Source organism: Numenius arquata, chromosome 9 (assembly GCF_964106895.1).
Source record: "Numenius arquata chromosome 9, bNumArq3.hap1.1, whole genome shotgun sequence".
Classification (NCBI taxonomy): domain Eukaryota; kingdom Metazoa; phylum Chordata; class Aves; order Charadriiformes; family Scolopacidae; genus Numenius; species Numenius arquata.
Genome location: NC_133584.1, coordinates 8,328,652 through 8,356,343, shown reverse-complemented (window position 1 = coordinate 8,356,343; position 27,692 = coordinate 8,328,652). Strand labels below are relative to the sequence as shown.

General features: G+C 40.9%; 1 protein-coding gene across 1 annotated transcript in view; it reads left to right on the top strand.

The window, feature by feature from the left end:
* Positions 1-9,380: 9,380 nt before the first annotated feature.
* The window catches only part of SCHIP1 (schwannomin interacting protein 1), a 132,449-nt gene continuing 114,137 nt past the window's right edge, over positions 9,381-27,692 (top strand). Inside the window, exons 1-2 of the mRNA XM_074153458.1 lie at positions 9,381-9,448; positions 12,593-12,743. Of these exons, the coding sequence (XP_074009559.1) occupies positions 9,381-9,448; positions 12,593-12,743 (219 nt within the window). The remainder of the gene's footprint in view (positions 9,449-12,592; positions 12,744-27,692) is intronic.

Genomic DNA, 27,692 nt, shown 5'->3' with positions numbered 1-27,692 from the left:
TTTCTTGCCAAAGACTTGCATCCCAGTGTGTGTATATATGTGTGTGGGTGTATGTATACTTTTTTATTTTACCCTTGAACTATAACCTATGAAATGCTTTCTTTGCTGAGTCACCTGTAGCACTCATGTTACTCCAGACCTTTTCCTCGGTGTTCAGACTGGCTGTAGTTTCAGAAGCACTTTGGCGACAGAGAAGCCAAGATGTCAAGAGGCTTCATTCTCTCTAGTTGGTTCCCTTGGCAAAAGTTAAAAGCTTGTGTATTTGAGGCAGAATCGCTGCTGTTGAAAGCCCTGACCGCAGTGACAGCATCAGAAAGAAGAGGCTTTTTAAAAGGAATCCAACTTGGCTTTTTAATGGTATTCATCCTTGTGCAAGGTTTCCAGAGCTGCTGTAAGTATGAAATAACGTTCTGTAGCCATGGTGCGATAGATTACTCTTCCTTAGGGCAGAGCTGAAGGAAGGAAAAGAAAACAATTTGTTGATATCACGGAAAGTGGAGAAGAGCTCAACAGGTCATTCTGTGAGTGCTCTGTTCCCCTGGGAGATATCACCAGCATTGCTGCATTTCCCTTCCAGCTGTTTACACCCACTTATGAGAGGAATTAATATATCAGCTGTCCTGGGCATCTTTACATAGCCAGGATTGTAGCAAAGGGATTAGGCAAGAGCTCAGTTCAAATATATAAAAGGCCAAGACTTTCTGCTTTTGTTTTCCTATGCTGGGTTTACACTTAGTCAATGAAGTTTTGTATTGACTCCTATTTTGATTAAATGACGAGTGAGGAGAGAGACTGGGAGGAGAAACAATCAGGCATCATATCCATAAGGTATAAAAAGGGAGGAAGGGCTTTACATGAAGAAAAGGAAAGTATTACGAATTCATCTCTTACGTGATGAAAGTAACCTGTGAAATAGGAGTTAAAACTCCGAGAAACAGTGCAGCAAGGAGGTTACCTTTGGCAGAACAGTCTCGCTGCTCTAATAAATCTTTTCCTTCTCTGCTTCATTAGGTTTTCAGTGAAGGGACTGAGGGAAGTACCTACAACCCGACATTGGGTTCCAGCTTCTGAAACCCAGTCAGCCCCAGGCTGGTGGCGAGGCTGTGCTGTTGCTGTGTTCCCAGGCAAGAGCAGGGTGAGGGACTCAGCTACCAGTTGTTCCTGAACTACCGTGGTAAATCTCAGAAATGAGTCTGAAAGCAGTCTAAATCAGCACGGAGATTTCAGAGTACCTACACAAGAAGTCCCTCAGCAGAAGGCACTTCTCAGTGCTAGCATTGTAGGTAATGCTCCACTGCTGTATGTGTGGGGACGTTATAGATACGCACTACATGTGAAGGATGGGAAAAAACCAATGGTACAACAGATTTCTAAACACACCAAACTGAGCAAGTAAGAAGCCACAAAAGACTGGTCAACCGAGTCACGTTGTAAAGAGGACCTAAGGGGAACTTTGGATAATTAGACAATATTCTGTCAACTTACAGAAAACTTGTTTTTGAAAAAATTTCCTGAGTGTTGGCCTGCGCTGGAGAACAGTGGAAAGCAATGTAGTCCTTCCCGAAGAATAATCTAAATTGTAGCAATTGGGGTCTCCAAGCATAACTTGATTCTCAAGAAACTAAGAAAATGCCTCTCTTCAGAAGTATCTCTTAAGTATCTAGAATAATGGAAATGCGAGCAACAAGCGGTGGGAGTTAATTGCCTAATGGCTACTGTTCCCATGTGTGCTCCATGTATCAGCTGGATCCTCAGAAACCTTGCTGCAGCACCAGCGCGCTCTGGTTTGCGCTGAACAGCCGTGGTGCTTAATGCTCATCACAGTGACACTCTTAGTGGTAACCTCTTTCCAGACTGAAAAGTTTCAGTGACGTTTGCCCTTTGTTTCCTGCTCTTGGTCTCATTTTCTGTTCAGTGTGACACTTTCTTTTGTTGAATAGTCCTCAGGTTTTGGCTGACACATTTGGTTTGTTTGGAAAGAGGAGTGCGTGGACAGAGCCTGCACACGCTTACCCTGTGCTCACGAGGAACAACGTTTGTAGCAGAGGGACTATGATCTCCCTGCAGTGAAGGTGAGCCGTGGAAGGGAAATATAGGTGGCATTTGATGGAAGAGTCTGAAATTGTTTGCCATTAATTAGCGACTGGTAACCACATTCTGTTTTAACTAATCAAAATCAGAGCCCTGATACTCAAGCAAAAAATAAGAGCTGTGCCCTTCCTTGAAGATATTGTGATCTAAATCGACAAGATGCACACAAGAAAGGAGGTGGAAAGACCTAAGATGCCATCAGAGGTAGGCTAGGATACAGGGTCCGACCTGAATCCCCATGCTGTGTCTCCCTGCACTAACTTACCCATTTCAGCCAGGCTAATTCATATTTTGTTTCTAAATCTGAATGTGAAATTTGTTTAAGTAGGTTTAGGTAACTCTACTGATGGCACAATTTTTTTAAGTGATCTGGCAAATCGTTCTGACAGCTGTGGATTGCAGAGCCCCTGTAGCTGTTAATCTGGTGCAATTAACATACTTTTCTTGAACATTCGTAGCTGAAGTGTTCAAGGTCCCTGTTGGTTGACAGAGCAAATAACTTCACAGAATCTTCATGGTTGGAAGGGACCTTTGAGATCATCGAGTCCAACCACAAAAAAAAAAAAAAAAAAGAAAGAAAAAAGAACGCACAAAAAACCACAAAACAAACCCAAAAACAAACAAAAAAAACCCCACCAAACAGACACAAACAAACAGACACAAACCAACAATCTCGGGCACTAGAGCATGCCCTGAAGTGCCACATCTACACATTTCTTAAGTACTTCCAGGGATGGCGACTCCACCACCTCCCTGGGCAGGCTGTTCCGGTGCCTGACCACTCTCTCAGTAAAGTAATTCTTCCTAATACTTAATCTAATCCTCCCCTGCCGCAACTTTAGGCCATTTCCTCTGGTCCTGTCATTATTCACTTGGGAATAAAATAAAATTGGGACCTTCCCCCTGCCACCCCAATGTATAAAAGCCACTATCATCTGATGTGTCTTTTTCTTCTGAGATATGAAGTAGTTGTCACCGTCTGACATTTAATTACCAACTTTACCAGATGCTCAGTGGATTCGGGGAGTAGCATTAGCTTTTAAGTTCGAGCCCCCAAAATGGGATGCAGAAAGCTCTATGCATCCCTGAAATGGGAATTAATGCAGATGGTCTCATGTCTGCCCAAACTGGGGTTCCTTGTGTCTCTGACGTACCCCCATACCAGGCACACAGGTGCCACCAGAGATGCTGCTTTGGGGGGAAAAAAGAACAAAACAACCCTGTTGTGTATCGGGAGGGAACAGGACCTTCAAGGGGCTGCTCGTGTAATCCAGTGTGTTTCCCATGGGAGCAGCTCTTCCATGCCAGCATGAATGGGTGCCCAAAATAGTAGCGAGTAAAAGCCTTCACCAGGAAGGATCCTGATCTTTCTATCCTCTTTAGACTCATTGTATCCTGCTAAGAGGCTTAATTAACACACTGCTTGACAGGCCTTGTCAGACTGAAATACGGACTCTACTTCATTTAATACAGGGGCCGTGGTCTTCCCTGGCAAAACAGGCCAAAATAGAAATGAAAATTAACAGACTGAAAGATGAGAAAATGGAAAATTAATAAAACCCAAGTTACTTCAGGGACAGGAAAAAAGTCAGGCAGGGTGTGTGTGTGTAAATTCTTTGTTAAATGGGAAACAAAGTCTTAAAATATGGATAAGGGCAGACATGGGTGTCTGCTCAGAACAGCATTGGCAATGCACTGTTTTCAGTAACCAAAAGCAGCCGGGGTGTTTGAAAAGCAGCTGAGGCTGCTGCTTTTGTGCTGGAACACGAACGGCAAATGGATCAGAGCTGGTGCTAAAGGTGGTTTAACACTGGGTGTGCTGTCCCTAGACTGGCATGATGGACTGGGAGAAGTGAGCAGCAGCAGAGAGCGCTTTGTTATTTTTCTATCTGCCTCTGATGATCACAGGATTGGAAAATGGCAGGAGGTGAGAATGTTAAAGCCTATAAATTGGCTTCCTAATAAGTGACAGAAAGAGGCATCAGGTGGCTTTGATCAGAAGATGGATACTGCATGGCTTCTGGTCTTAAGGGCAGCAGCATTGCAGCATTTTTGGCTTCAGACTGCCTTCAGCTGTGCTTGCCCTAGCTGTGCCATCACTTCAGAGGTTGTGCTGGCAAAGGAAGGATTGGTTTTGCACGTGCCTGTGTCAGTGTTATGGAGAACTCATACATTTGCCTTTCAATGCAGCGGCTCTGCAATGATGAGACAGGCTAACATGTTTGCTAGCAAGAATGGCTGTGAAAGCCCCAGTGATCTTTATTGATATTTCCAAATTAAACCTCTGGGCACTAACTCCCTCCCTGTGTAGCACTGGCAGGCTGGTGAGACATAGTTCTCCTTCAAGGCAGTGGTTGGGCTGTGCTCTGCTCTGCTGCACCTCACCCAGGTGCTGTTGGCCGATGCTGGTGCTCCAGCCCCTTTCCAGCATCCTCCCTGTGCTCACCAGTGCCCTGCAGCCCAACATGAGGGGGCATCCTGCTCCAATGGGGTGAGAGCAATTGTGCCACTCTAATGACAGGTTTGTCCCCTCACTGTGGTGTTTCATCAAGTGACTTACTTGCAAGTAAGGAGAGGAAGAGATGCACAAAAGTGGAAGTTTTCCTGCATAATAGAAAATCATCATTCAACAAAATTTTTATTGAAATTTGGAAGAACATCAATGAAATAGAGAATTACCTAAAGCTGACGTGTTTGAATAACAGCCATACTCACTCTTAATTCTAAAATGGAAAAAAAAAAATCCAAACCTTTTTACTGCTATTTTTGGGCTGCGGTTCTACTAAACCCAGAGCTTTCTCTTCCTATCTCCATCTCTCTGACCTCTCGGGAAGCACTGTAGTATATTCATTCAGCAGCAAGTGACAGACCTCTTAGGCAGAGATATTCAAACAGTAGCACGCATGTCCAAAATCCAAAATGGATTTTGAAAATTAATTTTTAATATGTGGCCTCTGCCCTGATTTCTCTGTGCTCATCCAAACCCACGGATATAAATAGATCCACTGACCTGAATGGGATATTTTTGGGTATAGCAGCAAAAAAAAGAATTGTTGCCTGCAACTTGAGGTAAATATTTATGTAGGTACAATTTAACATCTGCAGATTTCTTTCCTTAGACTTTGTACAAATAACTGTGTTTTGAAACAGACTTCTTTGAAATGAATTTAAGGACTAGTGCATTTAGATTGTTTTAGATTTCTGCTCCTCTGCATCTGAACCTGTCTGAGATGGCTGGCTGCCATCATCTCCATGGCCGGTCAAACGAGGGGTGGCATTTCTGTGCAAGCCCAAAGAAGGACTAAAGTCTGTGGCAACCTCTGGGTCCCTCTTTTAAAAAAAGACCCTGAAAACTGCTGAAGGCAGCTGGGTGAGGTTGCTAAATCATCTCGCTGGACATGTACACACAGAGCCTGTCCTTGGGCTGCTTGGAGCCAAATAGAGCTGATTTGCAGTGGGAAAAGGTAGAGGGACACAGAATCTTCTTCCTCTAACTAAATACTGACAGCAAATCCAAGCTAGGCTTTTATAACGTGTGGACTGCCCTGGGAGCCAGCTCAGTGCAGTTTAAGGCAGCACTTCCACACAGGCTTCTCCCTGGCGAGATTCTATAGACCTGAGACCCTTGGTCTTTTCTGTCCCACAAGGTTACAGGGTTTCCTGACAGTAATTGAGTCATTGCAATAGTCTAGTTCCTGAAAGTACAGATCTACAGGCTGAAAAATAATTAATGCACAAATAAACAGAATGTGGGCATTAAAGACTAGAAAAAGACACTTTCGGTTGCTCTTAACAGCAGTCTTGCGCTTCAAACTTTCATTTCTTTTTCTTCCTTAGGCGTCTATATGTGTCTGTAACTACCCGATTGCTATTAATGTCTGTATTCAACTGAAGCAGGAAAACAAAAACTGCAGTAAATTTTACAATATGTTTACATTATAACAAGGTTTATAGAGGCATCGTAATTCATCATGTATTCCAACAGAAGTATGGATCTCTTCCAATTTAATTTTCTGAAGTTCGAGTTTGCAGCTGGGTCACTCCTGGTGTAATCTGGGAGACGCATCTCCTAAGGCTGTGGGTTGGAAGAGCAGCATCGTGGCTGTCACTGCCACCCATCAGTTACCGTGCCGGGGGCTGAGGGCAGAGCATCTGAATCACTTTCTGTGGGTGCAGCAGCATAGCTAGCTTCATAAATTTTGTTGCAAGGAGCAATAATCAATACTTCATGGTTAATGACGCAAAACTGAAATTAGTATAGATTTTATGTCTCCTTCTCTTCCCAATTATGCAAACATTACTATGCCAGTTCTGTAGTTGCCTTATATTATAGCTTTTATAAAGACTGTCCAGTGATGTTTAATTGAAAGACTGAATAGTCAAAAATGTCACAACCAATTTTGGTTCTTACTCTTTTTTTGTTCAGTCTTCACCCTGAGGTTAATAGAAAATGATGTCAAACACAAGAAATGATTTATGTAAGTCATGCAGGTTTTGTCACCCAGAGCTATATATAAAGTCAATTGCAAATTGTTTTCCCATTCTAAATTACCGTACATAGCTCTGGGATATGCTGAAAAAATGACCATCAGAATAATATGGGAGAAGAAAAGGTTATCTTCTCAACTGAACTGTGCTTCAAAGAAAACAATTTTGAAAGTTGCTTGTTTTAAATATGCCAAAAGAAGGCATTCCTCAGAGCAGACCGGGGGAAAAAAAAGTAAAAGAAAGGCAGAAATAAAAAGAAGTTTCACAACTGGATTATTTCCAACGGCTGATGAGTGGTAGGCAGGAGCCAGGCCTCCTGAATCACATGCAGTGCTTTGTCAGCTGCAGCGTGTCCACAAAATGGCGCTGCAATTAGACACCCAGAGGGGCAAAGACTGGGGGAACATCTAACTTGTCGTCCTGACAAATCTAGTTTATGCATAAAACATATTTTGCGGTAATAGTCCTTCCAAGCCTGGGAGGAAATGAAAGCTGTATTAGGAGTAAATCAGCTACCAACTGTGATCTTGTTTCATGTCGAACAAGGTAGAATCTTGTAGATGATTAGAAAGCACCATGTAAAATTTCTCTGTTTCACAAAATCGGCTTAATTTGGGAAAGCAGAAGGTAGAGTTGGCTGATCTGTTGCGCTCCTGGAGATGGCAACAGCCTTATTGGAAAAAAAATATCTTTGATTCATCTCCAGGTCAGATAAGATATACAAGATGGAAATAGCCTTGTTTTGCCTTTTTAATATTCTTAGCCTTCCTGGGAACCCTGTATCTGTATGCAAGGTAGAAGCGAAGTAAATTACCTACCTTCCTTACTCTGAGGAGTTTTTGCTTTTACATTTGATTCCCAACTGAATGAGCTAAAAGAAATAATGAGTTAACACCTTTGCGTTTTGCATAGACTTCTCATTTTCCAGTGTTGCTTAATTATCAAACAGTTGATGTATAAACACAAACTTGAAGGCATATCCCTGCATCTCGGTATGGTGATGCTCTTTGCATTGCATCACAGGGATGCAGTCGGCGGGGGTTCAGTGTTTGCTTGTCAGTCCAGCTTTTCGGGAGACTGGGCGTGTGTGCTACGTGTGTGTCCCAGTGATGCCAGGGCACTCTGTGGGGTTGTGCCTTGTGAGGGGATGGAAAATTCAGCCCAGGAATTGCATCTCCTGGAGCATGCACTTCATTGCAACCAGGTTCTCCTCCATTCCTCAAATCCCACCTGTTCTGAACAATAAAACCCTGCTGGCCAGATACAAATTAGTTTTTTAAGCCATATCTCTGTGCTAAACATCATGGGTAGATTTTTCCTGGGACATTGGCATGGATGCAGGGAACCCCAGCTATGCACTGCAGTTAAATTAGTGACATCTCTGCTACTGAAACGGGATCTGATGGAAATACCCTGGTAAAGGCATCAGGCTGTAAATCTCAGCCAGTGACTCTCTTAATTATGAGACTGAATGCTGTTTGATTGCAGAACAAAGAGAAGTGGCTGAAAGTACGAGCTGATGCTCACTTGCCTCTTACCAGTACCATCTCCTCTCAAATCAAAGCAGCCACACACCTAAGACATGAAAGAATACTTTCCTGTTTTTCTCTGCCTATTATTTTTGTGGGTCTGATATTCTCTTTCAAACTTGTGCTGGGCATATTGATAAATATATTGGTTACTTGGTAGTTATTTCAGAAACTTAAATTTGAAAGCAACTCTGCAGGCATTACCTGAGGGACTATCTTGCATAGCGGTTGGTTCACAACATCTTGAGGTTGAAGGGGGAATCTCCAATGTCAACTAAGAGCTTCCCATGAGCACACTGAAATGTTTGTTTTTCTCTCCTGTAGGAAGAAGTCGGAAGGCTCCAGCACACCTTGGAACAGGTCAATGATGGCAAAAACTTCCTTCAAAGGTAAATGTGCAATTTGTGCAGTCTTTCACGTGGGGTAAAGTAAAATGGATTTTATAAGGCAACGAGCCCATTCTAAGGGGCAGTCTCTTTGTTATAGACCACATTTTTTACTTGGTAATATACTAAATATTCAAGATTTTTCACCTCTCCCATAAACGATTCTTATTTTCAGTTACAGGAGGATAATTTCTGAAAACTGCTGCTGATTGAATGATGTAATTAAGTGTCCAGTAAAGTCTCAAAATAATTCCACAGGTTGGGGTCTAATCTTTCAAATTTTCATGCGAAGATCTTTCATACATGTTGCTAGTCCCATCCAAAGCAGCGTCCTGAGATGTTTGATTTTTATCTTCTAGCATTTTAAAATTGCTTTCTCAAAATGATCAGTTTGCAGCACCAATTCCTCGGTCATCATTTATTACAAAGAATTTTTCTTCATATTCCTGTATGGCTTTTGCTGATGTAATTCGTTTGCTATCGGCATTACCATTGTTACTTTCCATTTTACTCTCCAGCTTTTCAAACGTAGCCCCAGGGATGAAAGTTAATTTAGCAAGAATATCTATTATTATTTGCTAGTGGTTTTTTTTTATTTGCGGTAGCTTCTTTGCTGGGTGTGCCTGTCTCTGGAGCTGTGGCATCTGGAAGGTTTAGTGCAAGGACTCGAGCAAGCTCCAATCTGGAAACTGGATCCAAATTGGTACTTTTTGTCAACAGTCAAATGGCTGGATGCAGATGCCTTCTTCCAAAGACAGCAACACCTTATAATAAGCAGCTCTTGTACGTTCTTGTCAAAATTTCAGAATTCACAGTGATTGCAAAAATGTCACACTGAGACACATTAAGCCCATTTTCTTTTCTATTCCATAGCCATCAGCTCACCATGGATGAAGAAAATAATATCGAAAAATATCGTATCAACTTGCAGCCCTTGGAATCAAAAGTCAAAATGTAAGTATCTGCCTTTAAATGCAGCTGAGTTTGTCTGATTTCTAAACCGCAGAACCCAGACAATATCCATCATGTGTTCCTGTCTAAGTATAAAAACCCTCTATTTCACAAGCTGAGCTCTTCTCTACCTTTGAGCCTGTGAATGTTCTCTTTGAATTGAATTTCAAACACTAAACTTCAGTGTCGCACTAATTTTGTCATTTCCCCAGTGAAACTAAAGAACAGTTGAGAATCTGCTAGATTTTTCATATATTTAGAGAGTGATGAGGTATAGTATGGAGCAAGCAAAAGTCTTTTCACTGATATTTTTCATATCTAATGTGAATCCTGGTTAAAGTTCCCTAGGCAGCTCACAGGACTCTTCTGCAAGGAGCAGTCCTTGGGTTTGCATGGCGATGGAGATGTAAGTCTGAGGGGACCAGGGTTCCTGTGCTGGGGGCTGCAGCACAGCTATATGACACTAAAAAGGCTGGTTTTTATTGGAAAGTGTGGCAGTTGCTAGCACTCAGCCAAGGCACATAGATGACACCTAGCTGCACCACCTGGAAGGAAGAGATAAACATCATTGTGTTCTGGTAATGAACTCCCCAGCTTCCAAATGCAATAAATTTAGCCTTTGTAATACATTTCCCACGTAGTTTACCATGGGATCAGTTATTCTAAAAGGTTTCACTGTGCTGTAATGCACATGGTAATACTTAGAATATAACTTAAAACTTACCTACCTGTCTGTTGGAGAAGAGGACAACAACCCTGGTGCAAGCGTTGACTCCATCCAGCTGGCACCAACTCTGTGCTAACACAGTGCCCCTGGATTTCCCAGCAGACAGCAAAAGTTTAACGTGGCTCCACTTGCATCAAAAAGTATGAACCTCTTTATGCTGAAGACTACACAAACTACTACTAACTACACTACACAACTAACTACTGCTAACAACACTACACTACACAAACTACTTTGTGACAAAATTCTGTGACACTGAGTTGGATGCGTTGCTACATAACGTACTGAATTTCACTTTCAGTTGAAAAGCTACGGATAACTTGCTATACAGGACTTTAAAATATTAATTCTATATTAAAATATTAAAAGGACATGAAGTTTCAAATTAAAATCAAGCCAGCATCTTTTAGTCATGCAAATATAAGCCAGATGGAAGAATAAACTTTCAGAGAGGTTTCTGGAAGGGATATACTTATTCTGGAAGGAATATACTTAACCTCAGTATATTCTCGAGCTTTAAAATAGAAAATACATGTAAATATAAACACGTAAATACTACTTGTATATATTATGCAGCGAAGCTTGAAACTGAAACAAAGCGAAGTGTAAATGCTTGAGGTGTGAAGATGTGGGGATTTTTTTAAAGAAAAACGCATTTACTGAAAGCTCCAGTGTTGGCACTCACATTTGGGAGCTTTGCTGTCCATTTTAAACCTCCTGTAGGAAAACAACACAGGACTTAACCTACCTGACTAGCTCTAAAGTGCACCTGTCCTGATGTGGCTGTAATGAATGCTCGTTTGTTTCTGATCTGGTATTCTTCTAAAGAAAAAACCCAAACAAAATGTATGTATTTTATTTTCTCAACTTTGAGATGTTCAAAATGCCATGTGTTTTGGGAGCATTGTTCCCTGACTAGGAAAAATTACACACCAAGAGGCATTTCCCACTCTCTGGAGTTCTCAGCACTGTAGGTAGTCAATGAGAAGTTGTAGGTGTCCTAGTGTTGAACTTCCCCCTCCTCCTGTGAAGCCAAGAAGCACCGTTTTCCTGTTGGACGTGCCAATGTGGGATCGAATGCCTCTTCAGTGGTGGCTGGGGGCGAAGTGTCTAAGTGTTCTTCTGGCTTGTGGAGGTGGGAGCAGAAATGGCATCTTGACTATTGAAAAAGCAAGGCAAAAAAAAGAAAAAAAAAAGTATTCCTAGGACAAAGTAAACCCATGCCAAAGTCTTTGGACCTTTTGGGTTGAACCATAAAGCACATGGTAATGTTCCTTCAGGAAGGAGCACTGTCTTCCGCACTGCCCTGGGATGCAGTTACTGTGAGTGAGAGCAGGGCCAGGTGGGGTTTGGGCATGGGACCTCTCCTGGGGAGCCCCTCAGCAGCAAGGCTGGGTGCTGAATGTGCCAAGCTCTTTGGGAGCAGGCAGGGTGGAGGAATGCTGGTTCCCACCTGCTCCCTGTGTAGCCACCTGGGCAGAGCGGTACAGGAGCTGTGCACCACTGAGAACAACTTAAACAAAGGTTAGGGTACTCTACCTGATTAATAGACACACCGGAGGTTTTACTGACTTGATATCCCAGAGAATAAACTCTCCATTGTTTAAAAATCCTAAAAGGAGCTTTTTCTAGCTCATTGCACTGCAGTAACACAGCCAAGGCTCAGGTCAGATCTTAGCTCCACTTTTCTGCAGAGTTCTCAGATGATTCTGTGTGCAAACAGCCACATACTGTGTGCTAATGCTGTTACTATTGTAAACACATTTTTAATTCCCAGAATCTCTCACTGGTCTCTCCGGCACAGGCGGTCCGGCACTGCCACCTGGTGAGAGCTGCTCTGGCCACCAGCCGGCATGGAAAATGGAATTTCTTTGCAGAATTTCACATCAGGTTCTAGCCACTTGGTAAAAGTTTAGAGTTTGGAAGCAGAGCTCCTACCGCAATCCCCATGTGTTGGTTTGGAGGAGGTTTTAAGTCCCCAGACACCCAGGACAGAGGAAACTTTAAAGGATACTGGTCTAGCTCTGAATTTCCAACTGTATCTGCTTTATAATCTGAAAGCTGATATAAATATAAAATAAAGGCTGTTCGTTCTTTTAAACAGATAATTGCATATTTTTAATTTTTTTTGCAAGATGTAAGAGAATTGCTGAATTACGTACAGTCTCAAATTTAAATCACTTCTGTAGGTTGAAATAAAGAATTGTTTCTGCTTAACAGATACTTCAAGTTATACTATTAGTGGCTAAAATAAGACCTACAGAGGGTAGTTATATGTGATCATTACCCAAATGGGAAAACGAAGTGCACCAAAAAAAACCAAACCACCAAACCCCACTTTTTCAGTCAAGAATGTATATTTTAAAGCTTTTTTGTTGCTACATTCCTCTCCCAACCCTGTGCCTTGGTGTTTGTGGCAGTATCCAGCGAGCATGGCGTGAGTACCTGCAGCGCCAGGACCTGCCCCACCATGAGCAGCTGGAGAAGCGCAGTCCCTCCCCACCATCCCTCTCCTCGGACAAGATGAGCAGGTCCATCAGCATGAACACCTTTTCCGACAGCAGCACACCGGTGAGTACAGTGTTGGGACCCGTTTTTCCTATTTGTGGGGGTTTTTTGGTTTTTCTTTCTAGGACTTTGGATTAATGAAAGTTAAATTTTGAGCCGATCATGAAAGAGGGACTTTTAGGCAAGTAGTACTGTCTGGAAGGAACCTGCAAGCAGATGTGCCTCTTGTAGGTACAGTTGAATGTGTGACCATGTATGTTAGATGTGGAACTTAGCAATATTGTGTATTGGACACAGCAGATATTAGCAGTGCTCTTGATGGGAAGAGATGTTTCCAAAAGGTGTTGTGTTCTTCTGCAGAAAGATCTTCACATGTGTTTAGCACTTTCTATTCCCCAGAAAACCAAAATTATGGTACTTTTCCTACAAATAGATGTGGTTTGTAGGGTTTGTTTTTTCCCTAAAAGAGACTTAGAGAACTTGATCTAGGGATTAAAACTTACATTTGATTTTGGAATAAATACTCATGCCACCTTGCAGACTGGATGACTAGTGGCCGGAGGCCAATTTTCTGAAAACAAGTGCCTTTTTGACTGTCTCTGGAGTGGAATCTTTTAGGTCAATAAATCAGCAGATAGATATAGACCCTATAAATATTGTTTTCAGCTTTGTGACAGAATGCATCGGTTTTGAGGAAAGTATAGATTAGAGCACGTGAAATAATTTAATAGCTTTTAAAAAATACAGGAGAGAGAAGTTGCCCCCGTGTGGGTTAAACCAGCTAAATAAAAATAGGATATGTCCCTCTAGTCGACTGAGGTGTGCAGGAGAGGTGTGAACAGATTGTCTGGATCCTTGCTAGGAGTCCATGTTGGTCAGCTATATGAAGCTCTGTCGCCAGTCATGGGACAGCATTTGGTAGCATCTGAGTTCACTACAGAAATCTAGAAACCATTTCTAGTGGGGTTCTTAAAGTAGATGGAGCCCTTGTGCAAGGAAGAGACGTTTGTAAGTTTAAGTCTGCCTTCAGTTGCAGAGTTGAAGCAATGCCACCTAATGTAAAGCACAAGGCAGGCTCACAGATACAACAGAGCTGTTCTATGCTAAGAATTCTGGTCTTGGACTTACAGGGACAATTTGAATCTCTCCTCCATTAAACCAGGTTCAAACTGAAGTTCGGTGAGCTTTTCCAGCAGCTATTATTTTTGTGACACAGTGGTTAGGCAGGCTGCATTAGATTTGACAGCATTTAATAAAATATTACTGAGAGCGTACTGTTTTATTTTTAGAGCCCTTGTGTTCGTAGCTGGAGACCACGATGATAAACTAGGTTGCAATACTGGGTTATAGACTAATGCCTCATGTATTAAACAAGTTAGGTTCCTCTAACGAGAGATATATATTTGGATCTCGTTTTTCTCTGCCGCTGGCATTTGTTGGAGCCTGGCTGCCATGCAGGAGCGCTGAGCCAGCCGCTCGGCCACCACAAGAGGCCCCTCGTACCCTGCACAGGGAGGCTCCATCAGTAACCTAATTTGGAAAAGGATGCATTTTCAATGCTTTCAGGTCTTTCGGGGTAAAATGAATACGTCTGGGAGTTATATATTTGTGGGAAAATGAAACTTGGACACCAGAATTGCTACTTAGTTTGTATTAATGCAGCACCCACTCATCTCACTTCTGCACCCTACTTTTTTAATGCAAAGGAAAATGGGAATATTTTCTTACACTTTTCTAGTGCCAAGCCCTTCAAAGTCAGTGGACATTTCTGAAGGCAAAGGAACCCCTACCTATTTAGCATGTCCTTGATGATTGCAATACCTGAGGCTGTGAAGGACCCACACTTGTAAGTCTAGTATGGTCCCTGGTTCTGGGATGAGGCTCTATGACTCCAGGCAAATGCTGTTGTGCTTGCCAAGGTCCTCACAAACCATTCAAAACCAGACCTACTGATTTTAGATGTTTTTCTATCTGCATCAGAATGTGCTGTGGGGCATCTTGAACGCAGCTTAAGGAGGTGAGGAGAAGCCTTTATTGTGCAAGCTCAGCAGGTGCCCCAAGAGGGAGGCAGTTGAAGGTGTGAAATCTGGTGGGAAGGTGTTGTATGGGAAAGGTCTGAGAACAGCTACAGCCAGAAAGCAAAAAGGCAGCAACACTGTTTGGTGTAGTTTTGTTTCCTGATTTCTTCTGATGAAGTAAAACGTTGCTGGTCCTGTGTGGATCGTGGCCCCAGCTTCTGCAGTGTGAGGTTGGGCGCATTTGTGCGCACACAGAAATGTCAGCAGTGCATGTGCCTCTCAGAGCTGGGCTGGGTCTTCCTTGCTAGTCCTTGGACACGTGTGCTAAGGACAGACTCTGATCTAATGCAGTAGCATTTCTGTCTGATACATGTGTCTTCCTGATGGCAAACGTCACATATTTTTCTTCTTTTTTTGGAATTGATACTGTCAGGTTTAGGGCAGGGCAGGGATAAAGCCAGAACATAACAGGGACAATTAACCTTGAACTGTTGACACATGAATGGGAAAGTAATTAACTGTCTTTACCAAACAGAATTGGATAGAATTAAATGCAACATTTGTTCTGTGAGCCACAATTTCAGCTCTAGTATAAGGTAAAGTTAAGGAAGAAGAAAAAAACATACGAGAGCAGAGAAACTGCTGCTGGACCCATCTGTAATTTTACAGTCTCTAAGTTTGTGTTGACAAGACCCAAGCTGAAAGCAGAGGAGGGAAGCTGGGTAATAACCAAGCAGTCAAACACGTTCATTTGCCAAGTCCTGAGTTTGGCTTACATTCCAGAACAAGACCTTTTAAAAATGGGGCAATTTCATTATAATGCCATTTCTTTTGCCTTAGCAGTGTTGCTGATGCCCTAAAAGATAGGTCTGTGCCCAGTCTTTGCATAAAAATATGCTGTGCTGAGCAGTATGGAGTCCCTCAAATTTCTCTTGCTGTCTGGCAATCTTCCTCTGAGAAATTTGGAGGGAGAAAGTCAGAATGAAATTTAGAGGTTTTCCCATTTCTTTTTCAAAGAAGGAGAAAGCAACTAGCATGCCAAAATATGTTAGCAAAAAGCATTGATGCAGATGGGAGAGAGAGAAATTTATGAAGTGTTTTGAGAAACCCCTGTCACAACACAGCCACTTAATTCAGCTGAAATCTAATCCAGGGTTTCAATTTCCTTTCTCAACATGAGCCTCCCAGTGTTCAGCTTTGCTGGATCCTCAGCTGGATCTTACACACTCCTGGGGGCAAAAAAAGTAGTTGGCTACTTGAATAATGAAAGACAGAAAGGATCTCATGGCCAAAAAATAGATGAGAGCCTACGGGCTAAAAAATGCTCCCACTGCAAAAGGACAGTATTGCACACCAAATACCTATTTTTACCAGTATGTGGGACCAGCAGTTGTGGTGAGGTAGAATTTTGAAAATCTTAATTGGATTAATAATACCTAAACCCAAGGTTTATTGTGGGGGACAACAGAGAGTGTCAGCAGGGGCAGTCTGCAGCTGGGGAGTTAAGAATGATGTTTGATCATTTGTAGTTGAAAGACAAGGTCTTTGAGCTCATTTCCAACATTACTAAAAACCTCCTGAGTCATTTGTAAAGGTAAAGAGGGAAATACTAGGACTGAGAGAATTCAGAGTTTCAAAAGCATTTTTCCTCTCTTGCCCTCGAAATTTTTTTTTTTGGTCTTATAAAATAAGACAAAATATGCAAACAGGATGTAGAAAAAGTAATTAAACCTATAGGACACTTACATCCAGTGAAAAACATGCATTCAAAGTAAAAAATGCCACGAATCAAAGGTGTGGGGCCTTTTGTCAGCATATGCATGGCTTGTGTGCAGGGTGGGAGGGGAGGGCACCAGCACAAGTCACTAATATCAGGAGGACTTAACATGATGGCCTGAGCCTTGACAGTAGCTGTGCTTTCTTGATATGCAGGCACTTATCTGTTCGTAATCATTAAAACTTTGTGAATTCATCAAATATGACATTTCCTCATTGTCTCAGCCAGGAAAGTAACTACAGAAACATGAAGCAACAATTTTAGAGTAACTTTAAAGAAGCTAAAAGTGGAGGTACCAAGAGCAGTTCTTACTCTGCTCAATAGCAGCGAGGATGCTTTCTGGTCAGCCATACCACAATTTTCATGGTTAGCAGTTTTCATATTTATTTTTTTTTAAAGCCATTTGGTTCTCATGAGATGGGGGTAGCTAGGCAAATGGGCTTTGCCTCTGGCCAGTGTGAAATGTTGGCCATGTAATCAATCAGTTCATCACTGATTCATTGATAGAGGAGCTCTCCTTGACTTGCTGAATATCATTTATATCTTTTATGCATTTGGCTTCAAAAAACTGTAGCTTAGGTTCAGAAAGACAACCTAATTGTGTGATTCTAAGACTCAGAAGCTTGATAAATCATTAATTATGATACCTTTGAATCAAACATTTGAACTTGTTTTGGATCAGCTATCTGCCTTCATGACTGCAGAAAACTGTTGCTCTTAAAATGAAATACTGATAAGTAACTTGTGAAATAGAAAAGAAACTACTAGATTCAGAAGAAAAGAATCCCACATTTAAAAGAATTCCTTACTTTTGTTGTTACCACCAGGTCTTGATAATTCCTGGCAGGTCTCCCATGTGAAATTTTGTCTTAATTTTATAGCAGAGGAACAGTGTCTTCTGGATTGTGGGACACTGAATTATTGTGGGTACTAAAAGAAAAAGACTTTTCCTTTAGGGTGGTTTATATACCTCTTCCATGTGAAGCCTCAGCATCTCATCCCAATAGCATTTCATTACAGTTGTGCACATCCTTTCGTTTGCTGACTCAAAGGTACCAGGTAGTAAACAAGGCCACGATTAATTTTTTTTTTTTTTTTTTTTTGACTGACATCACCTTTGCCTTTCTCCTTCTGGCTTAAGGATTGGTCAGAATGGCAACTGAGGAAAATAGATAATTTAATTCAAACTCATAATGACAGGTACCTTGAACAGTTCGAGTAGTTGGAAATCAATTGCTCTGTTACTAAGCTTTTAAAATAAACATATTTGCAGATAATATAGTTTAAGAAAAACAGAAAGATTGGTAAGCCTTTTCTGGCATGCAGTGACTGAAATAGCAAGATGAGTGATTACTGTTCTTGAAAATTATTTGAAGAGTAACATATGCATCTCTTGGAAAAGTTTTGTGGTTTTAAGGTATACTTTTATGCTTAATAAAGTACACTGAATTTGATCTGAATATTTACCGCTGAAAATATTCTTCTTTGAGATTCACATCTAATCAACATGAACTCCTGCTGTTTTAACAGCAATACATCTGCCATGACTGTGAGATGTAACACAAGGCACAAAATAAAATAGGGCACAATGAAAAGCAATTAAAATCCTCTCACAACCAGAAAATTATACTAAGGCTGAAGTATTATATACATTGTAGAGTTGATGAAGTCCAGAATTTTGCTTTTTAGTATATTGAAGGTAAACTTAAGAAGACAATGGTCTGTGAACATTCACAATGAGATTTCGTCTCGTGTTTTAAACAAATTAATTTTCTTTTTAAAAAATGCCTGTTCTGCTGCATTATTTTATCTGGATTTGACTCTGACCCATAATTAATAATGCCTCACCTGAAATAAAAACAAGTCCTCTTTTCATTTGGCTTTCTTCTTTGACATAAACTACACCCACCAGCCCTAGAAGGACTCTCACAAAGGCTGCCTCTGTCCAGGTATTAAGACATGTATGTGAAAGCACTGTTAGTTCCCTAGGCTCCTGCCAGAGTGCTTACTACCCTCTTACTCCAAGAACCTTTCAGGTAGATCAGATTATCAGGTAATGGGTCATGCTTTCTGTTTACAAACAGATAAATCATCTTTGACATTGGGGGGCAAAAAGTGATGAGGCTATCTCAAAGTATTTGTGCTATAGCATACAATATTTCCTTGGGCCTGCCTCCCAGTAGAAAACTGATATAATGGGCAGAATGACAGACGAAGGACATAGCTTGAGTGATGAGATGGCAAACAGACTTTTCTTGTTCAGCTACTGCTTTGTAGGCTAGCAAAAAAAGGATTTGCCAACCGTGTATGTGTTGTACAGGCAGTTTCCTAACTGTTGGAAAAGACCTGCTGCCAATGACTTATCAGATTATAGTATTAGGAGCACACAAGCAGTATCTGTACTGTCTTTAGTTTCTGTTGTTTCCCTTTTGCATGTTTATTTTTAATCAAAAAATTAGGAGCGAGGCAAATAATAGTAATAATATTCTTCCTTATAGATACTTTATTTCTTTTTATTGTGTAGAAAGGTGGCAAAACTTACCCTTCTATGTGACATGTGACTGAGTTTCTGCTTTTTTTTTCTCAAGAAATAAACTGTATCTATAGTTACTAAGAAAAAAAGATGATGCTAGACATGTCCCACTAGCATGTGGTTGTGGTTATGACCTATTTTCATGATGACATCATTGTGTGTCTTTAAATGATTCAGTTGCAAAGACATCATCTGTGGAAGTCACAGAAAACCTGATAATCCTCAACAGACAAGCAGAAGCTGGTGCAAGACATACCTGCATCCAGAGTTCTTATAGAATTGAGTGGGATCTTGATTATTTTTTTCTTTTTTTACTTTAATCTGAAAGATTGGCATGGAAACAAAATTAATTTGTTCCACTCTGGGCAGAAGTGGCTTCCACTGTGCGTGATACGAAGTTATATGTCCAGGAGAACGTGTTCCCCTGGCAGCGAGCTCCTACCCTGCTAGAGTTTCCGAGGAGAGAAGCCGGACCCCTTGCGCCTCCTCCGCAGCCCCTCGGGGTCTGCTCTCAGCCGAGGATGGCGGGGACAGCGCTCCCTCTCCGGGGGGTCGCCCGGAGCCGTTCAAAACGGCGGACAGCGGCAGCGTGGCGGTTCAGCACCTCGGACAGCGTCAGTCCCGCGGCTCGCCCTTGCGCCTTGCCCCCCAAGCCGGTCCGGGTGCTCGCTGCCCTTTAGTGCACTTCTCCCTCTAACGGCTTCATTCCTGCCCAGGAATACTGACACAGCACGTGTTCTTTCTGCTAGTAACGTTCCTTCTGATGTTCACGAGGATGGTAATAACTGATTCTGTAGAATGATTGTTTTTCATTTGAGCGCAGCGCCTGAATAGGCTGCTCTCTACTAAGAAGTACTCTTGTTAGAGATATAAATGTGTGAAGCATACTTTTCCAAAAGCGACCATATGGTTATTTTTCTAGTCTTTCTCCATTGGTTGGTGTCACAGAAAGTAATTTCCAAGGTCTTCCTACCTCCCTACAAGCTGGATTAGCTGCAAATGCAACATAAACCAAATCCACATGAAAGACCAGATTCCTACTTTGTCTCACAAGGTTATTATTGACAATAAAAGTAATGTTACTTTAAGCTAATTACAGTGTCAAGTACCTCCTCTAATGTTCAGGACAAGAGCAATGTGCACAAACTGAAAGACAAGAGGTTCCATCTGAATCTTAGGAAATACTTTTTTTACTGTAACAGTGACTGAGTACTGGCACAGATTTCCCAGAGAGGCTGTGAAGTCTCCATCCTTGAACATATTCAAAAGCCATCTGGACACAGTCCTGGGCAAACTGTTCTAGATGGCCCTGCTTGAGCAGGGGATTGGATCAGGTGATCTCCAGAGGTGCCTTCCAACCTCAGACATTCTGTGATTCTGAAAAGTAACAAGCAGGAATCGGAATGAAATAGTTGGACACAGAGCATAATACTGAATCAAAGATAACACAGACAACTGCAAAAAAATGTTTGCAGCTCATTCTGCTCATAATTAAGCCTCTTATCTGGCTGGAGTTCTTATCTTGTATCTTGGGGAATTTGGGCCGCAACAAAAAGATATTTTTACTGAGAGTTAGCACAGAATTCACTAAATTTGTTTTTGGGGAGGGAGGGATCCTTTATAAAGTAGCAAAATATGAAGATGCAAGGTGTTTGATTTCTTTATAAAAGCTTGCCTTATTTTTTTTTTTTTATACAATGTAATAGTGGTGCATATATAGCTTTGCTGGCTTCCACTACTTATCCTGTGTGTATATAATTTTCTATATTGCAAATTTGAAATAGTAACCTTTTCATACAGATTTACTACTAAAATCCATAACTAGTCACTGTTGGCAGAATTTTAAGTGACTATTTTTCATTAAATTATAAAATTTATAATGTGCAAGTAGTCATAATGTGTGGGTGGGTATCTCTCCAGAAAATCAACAGTCCAGAACATTTTCTTCGTAACTTGCAAACTTCTGTAGATGGAACAAAGAAAAAAAAATAGCCATGCTGTTACCACATGCTGCTCGCTGAAAATTATTTAACTCTTTGATAGCAATTAGTTTCCTTTATAGCTATTATCAGCCTTTTAATAGATGCTATTTTTAAACATGGTCTTGTTTGGATGAAATATATTCCATTGTTTTAGTAATGGTTACCTCTGGTGACCTGGGACTGCAGTGTAGCCTGAGAGTTTGAGAGTTCAAAAACACAGAGTTCTCTGAAAAAGAGTTTTGGACAATGTCATGTATTTTCATATTTAATTTGCTCTACCAGAAATTGTCACCCTTATGGCTTAGGAAAAAAAAATGTCCTGAATGCTTTCTAACATCATATACTTATAAACCTTGTCACTTTTAGCTAAAGTGATCTTGGCTTTGTATACTGCAATGCAGTGCTATTTAGAAGCAAGGAAAAGCTCTAGGGTAAAACCTTGGCTCCATCATGGCTGGTTTAGAACTTCTCTTGACTTAACATAGATGGAGCCCAGTGCTCCAGGGCCTGTATCTGCGGGCCGGGTGTTGGGATTTTTTGCATTATCATCAAAGCTTTATTTAAAATATATCTATATATGGAATTCAACATACAAGATTGAAGACATTCTTACAGTCCATTAATTCATCCTATTTTCTCACTCTAATGGAAAGCCATACATCATCCTGCCTGACATAATTTTCAATATGACATTTCCAAATGAAACCTGCCTTCAATCAAAATAGTGCCTTCAAGATTCAAAAGGATGGACTTGCCATAGTGGTTTCTCCACCCTAAACCTTCTGATGGGCCTTAGACCCTCTGGCTTGTAGGCAGACTGTCCCCATTTGTGACATTGTACGAGTGTTCATTTCACTCATTTTGGAGGCTAAAAAAATGTCTGTGTATTACAGCTAAGAACTTCATGTTTCCTGCTAAATTGTGTCTCAAAGGATTTTGCAACATACTGTAATTAAAACACTGATATAAAAAGGGCAAGTGGTAGAAGGCAGTCAGATGCCATCAGGAGTGTTTTCCTGCTCAAACCACATGGTACACAAAGAATGGTAGGGTTTGCTCTCCTCCCAACTCCAGCAGTAACTCCTTCAGCTATCCAGTAAATCTGTGGCTGTGGTAATCTGCATCTTGGTGCCATCCTGAAATATAAATGCTGCTCTGATGCAGGACTTGTGGCATAATGACACAAAACATGGAGATGTTTAGTTTTTACTAGATCAGAGCAGTGCCCGTCTCTGAGCTTGGTTTCCTTTTGACACCCTGAAGCTAAACTCTAATAGCTGGCTGAAGATGGTGCACCCAGAAAGGAGGCCAAGTTAAAATCCGGTCTTTGGGACATTTCTCCACACTGATAGAAAGAAACTATTTTTCCTTCACAACAGTACTTTTGCATTCCTCCACCCCCTGTTTTTTCTCCCTTTCTATTATTTCCTACCTCCCCTTCTGCTTGCAACACCCCTGCAGTAACCCCCTGCTCACACCCTCCCCCTGTGTGAAACTGCAAATATTTTCTGTCTTAATTTGAGTACAGCGTAGGTACAGTAAATAGACCTGCCACTGCAGGTTCTCTCTCTTGGTTGAAAAGACAACCCTCATCTAATTCTTTTCCCCTAATTCTGTTTTTCCTGCTTTTTCTGTTCTGTTCCTCAGTTCCATCTGCTTCAGCACTACACACTAATCCTGCCCTTATGTCCTACTTAAAATAAATGAGTACTCTGTAATGCATTAAAAAAATACATTGGTAAAATTAGAGTTCCACATTTAGGTAACAAAAAATAGGTCTAACTTTCCAAACAGAATTCCTGCCTTGTCTGAGACTGAGACCAATGCAGCTCTGGTGGGAGGGACATGTTTGAGAAAAATAGTATTCTTCTGAAAAGGAGAGTAGGAATTGTAATTGTGTTTTTGTAATGAATTAGTAATACTAAGTACTGTCGCTTTGCCCTCATTCAAGCTAAGTATTACTTTCCTTGCTTTTCTCTATGGCTAGTTTGTTCCCCAGAGTAAATATTAAACTATTAACAGGAATTGTTTGACCATGCACCAGTAATCCTGTGTAGCTTTAAACAGACAAGGATTAAAGTAGTAAACAGTACGAGCTGGGATTGTAAAATAGATTTTTACCTCTGGCACCAACCAAGCAGTATTAGCAGGAGGGTGGTAGTTTGTTTAGGTGGAACTTCACCAGCTAATACAATTTGTGATGATTAGCACATTGAGCTCCAGTGCCAAACAGAAAGTGTGACTTGATTCACTGCTTATGAATCTGTGACTCGTTATTACAAAGAGTCTCAGAGACATTAATTGTGATAAATGTATTAATGTTCTTAATGATAATAACAGTTTATGTATTTGCAAACCAAAGCACACTCTAGCACAATAACGAGGCCTGTGCCAGAAAACCTCATCATTTTTTTCTGGAATGTCAAATGAAGAATTATTACTTCTGATTGTCTCGAATGGATTAGTAGAGCCCTCATAGCAAAATGAATCCAAAACTAAGAGGTTTATGAAATAAGAGCAGATTTCATGTAATACAAAGGTAGTAAGACGGAAAGAACAGGTCCAGTTGGGAAAAGACCAAGTGTTGAACTACCTCTGCCACCAAAAGCCCAGTTTGCTTTGCTGTCCTTCCTCCCCTGTGTGTTACCTTCAAAGCGGCATTCATTTTGCTCAGTGATGCATTAAAATTTTGGTTCTAAAAGTAGAATAAAATCTGCTTGCAGCTGTTGTGTGTTTATAGGTTCCCACACCTGCAAGTGCTGCCTGTGCTTATGCTGATGTTGGTGACTTTCCTCAGGTGTGACCTCCTGTAGGAGTGAGGAGAAGCAGCTGAGGGGAAGGGGCTACCAAATTACTTAAGACAGTACAGTCCTAACAAGATCTCTCTGGTCATTACAGAGCTACACCTAAAAGGAGGTGAAGCATTGGTATGGGGAACACTCTCTTTTCTCTGTCTGGCTTCATGAATCTGTGAACAGCGAAGGAGAGAGGAAGCTGTCTGAGAGATATTTACAATATGACTTCTATATAATGCAAACATGCAAATCTTTGTATTTGCTTTTGAATAACATAGATGGAAATGTAATTAAAGATAAGGAAGATAGGTCCAGCATTGAGATGGAACGGGCTTAATTAGAAATGAAATATTTGATGATTTTGTGAGAAACATTAATGCTGGAGTGGGCTATAAGATAACATTCAAAATTAAGTGAACATGGAAACAAATGTTATTTTCAGTTTCTTTAATTTTCTTCAGATAATTTCAGCTCTAATCATAAGTAGATAACACATAATACTTCTAGCCTAATATGACATTTATCTTTTGAATGGAGATTTTACGTAGAAACAGTTCTTGCGGTGAGTTTGTGTATATATGTGTACATGTACAAAATAATCCAGAATGACTACGTATGTTTAACTCTTTTACCAACAGTGTCCCACAGGGCTCTTAAATGCGGGGATACAAAAGGGGCCTCTCAACTCCTTTCTGCTGGTGGTATCAGAACGCCAATAGGTTTCTTTTTCTTTGTGTTGTGTATATTGAATGTTGACTATCAATGTGGTTAGTCAATTTGATACATTGCAGTTTAGTAGCAGCAAAATCAATTCAAAAATTATCTTAGTTGGTGACAAAATGTCTAACGACATTTCGGAACTATGCTTTCGTGGGAATATTCAGCGGGGAGAGAACTGTTGCTTGAGAGAACTGAAAACAATTTCATTATACTTCTGGAATGGGGCTGGCTTTGGTGTGATGTCTCATAATAGGATTACCCTGTTTGGTACTGACGGTAGGTCTTAAGAGTAATGGATTTATTTCAGAACTTCCACTTCAGAAAATTAGGCTGGCTACTTCATAAATGTTTTCTAAGACAAAGAAATAGAGAAAAAAATTATCTACAATATCTTACTTATTTCCACAGCACGGAAACTCCACATCCTGTCTTTGGCAAAGCCAGGCCCCAAAAACGAAAATTATAGTAATGAAGACTTTTAATGGTTAATCAAGCGGGTGGGTGCAGAGCAGAATAAGAACATTACAGAAAGTTCTTGGAGGATTTCTCTCCAGCCCTGTGGCAACATCTTGAAAATCCAGACTTTCCTGCGTCTGAGGAACATCCCCCAGAATCACATTTCACCATTTTATAAGATGTTCTATACATCTGTTCTTTAATTTCTATATGTTATTCTTCTCATGTAGAACAGAGCTAAAGTTGGGTTGGGGGTGTGCATTGCTCTACACTTATTTGCCAACAGGCTCTTGTGCTGGCAACTGGGGTAGCACACCATGAGCACTGACAAAAGCTGTATGCTCAGCGGCCAGTGAGTCTTGATAATGGTATTTGCAACCTCTTTGAGAATTGATCCTTCTCCTGTTGAAAAAGGTCTGATTTTTTTTCTTTAGACCTGAAAAGGCCAGGTCTTTTCGTGCTGTTTAGGGTGTGCAGATAAAATATACTAAAATATGTAGTTACTAATGAGACTCTCTGAGATCCTAGCTTTGTGTGTCGGTGACGGTTTGAGATCTGAGCATAGATGAAGAGAGAATACAGCAGAGCATGCTCATCCTGGCTCCTAGGACATGTTGGGGAAGAGCAGGCCTTGGCAAATTCAAAATATAGAGATCTGTCCCTCCTCATGTGCAGAGACGGTGCTGCAGAAAGCAGAGGTCAGATACGCAGATTTGTAGAAGCAAATATTGAGCAGTGCAGAAAGTGAGAATGGCTTTGGAATGGGAAAGAGAGGAAAAACTAAAAGCTGAGCAGAGGTTCTCTGTGGTTTTCTCTGACCTGGCAGCATCTTGCAGGTAACGTGTCCATTTATCCCTACAACTGCCTTGGTCACAACTGCTTATCTCATGCATGAGGTCTGTTATGGTATTCCGTGATGGCTACAAATTACTACAGAGAAGATAAGATTGCAAAATTGTTTTTCCTTCCAACAACTCCTGTTGCTGGTTAATTTTTCCGTCCATCAATTGTATGGGAAGAGTATGTAGTGGTACATCTCCAACTCTAGGTTATTTGAAACCAAGAGTTTTCCAACTGCAGGTTTTCCGTGAAGCAATTAACTTCACTCACTGGAATTAATTATATTCTGATGTTGCCAAAAAAATGAAAAAAACAAGGAAATTGAAATAACAGACAATATGGTCATGATTAGTAGGACCAGAAGGACTTAAATGCATAAAATACATATAATGGAAACTTATTAGTATGTAGGGAAAACCCTACTGAAAGAGCCTGAGTCAGATTCATTAAATTATATTAGTGGCTATATCGACACTGAAAAGTGGCAGCATCACTTTAATGGTGTCTGTTACAGAACACTGTATTTCTCCAAATAGATTCAGTTTATATCCTCCCAAAGTGGAAAGTATTTATTTCTGCACATAAAATACATTTTTAGATTAAATATACTGGAAAAGTGTATTTTTGCATGAATAAATACTAGCCATTTTAGCTATTTCTCTCACTGCTATGAATTTAAGCAACCAAACAGAAAACCCCATGCCTGGTCTTTGGGAGATTCTAAATCTATTGCAATAACTACATTTTTTGAGCCAGCTTGACTGCTTACGCATGTGAAATGACTTCTTAGGGTCAGCTAAAGTTCATTAGTAAGACGTATATGACATTTTAGGAGGCAGAATGTGCTGAACAGTTCTGCCAAAGGAATGCATTTAAGGCAAAAGTCCCTGTTTTCTTAGGCAATTTCTCTCAAACTAGTGGATTGTTTCACAATGAAAAAAAAAAAAAAGCCATTATAATTTTAGTGAAAATCCCAAACTGGAGCAGCAGAGAAGTGCCTCATTGTTAGTGATTCATTTCCCATCTGCTCTGTGCGTGGCAGAGGTGAGCCCAGACCACATGGGCACTGATTTTTGAGAGGAAGGTTTGGCAGTTCTGCCTGCTGCCCGGCAGCTCAGCATCCCTCCAGCACCACACCTCAATAAACAGAATAAACTCCGCACAGAGCAGCAGAACCAGGAAGCTGATGTTATCAGCTGTCCCCAGCTCAGCATAGCTAAACCCAAATTGACTTGCTATGAACAGCAGTTTAGAAGCCCTGACTACTTTTGCAAAGGTCTTCATTTTAACATTAAGATGATACATGAACTTTCCGTACAGGAATTACCAAATCTTAGTCATAACTCGAATTTGTTAAGTGTAAATTACTATTTGGTTGGTTGACCTCTTCATGTTATCTATCCATTTTTCCCTTGGTCAGATTCCAAGAACAAATTACTTTATAAAACCAGCTTGATCCAGAATGCCTGTTGATTTTTCTATTAAAAATGATCATATATTATTTCTCCGTGCCACTAACATGCAGGAGAATTGTTTCCAAAATGAGTTCTTGCACAACTAGGTGCTAATAGTAATAGTTTTGCGAGCGATCCTTCCCTGAGGTAATAATACTTTTTTTTACTTAAACAATTTTCTGATGTGTTTAGTCATTGTTAGAGAAGTGATACTGTGGATATTGGAGATGAAATTATCACCTAATTTCCCGTGTTCACTAACATTTGTCATGGATCCATTGTGGGTTTAAATAGCATAGATTCAAGCACAACCTTGCACCATGCCCTCTGGACCACACCTATAGCCTGCATATGATGCAGCTGCCCAATGTGGAAGCCAGGGGGGCAGTCCCAGGCACGTGGGGTCCGTGAGGGATGTGGCAGCCACTGGGGAATTG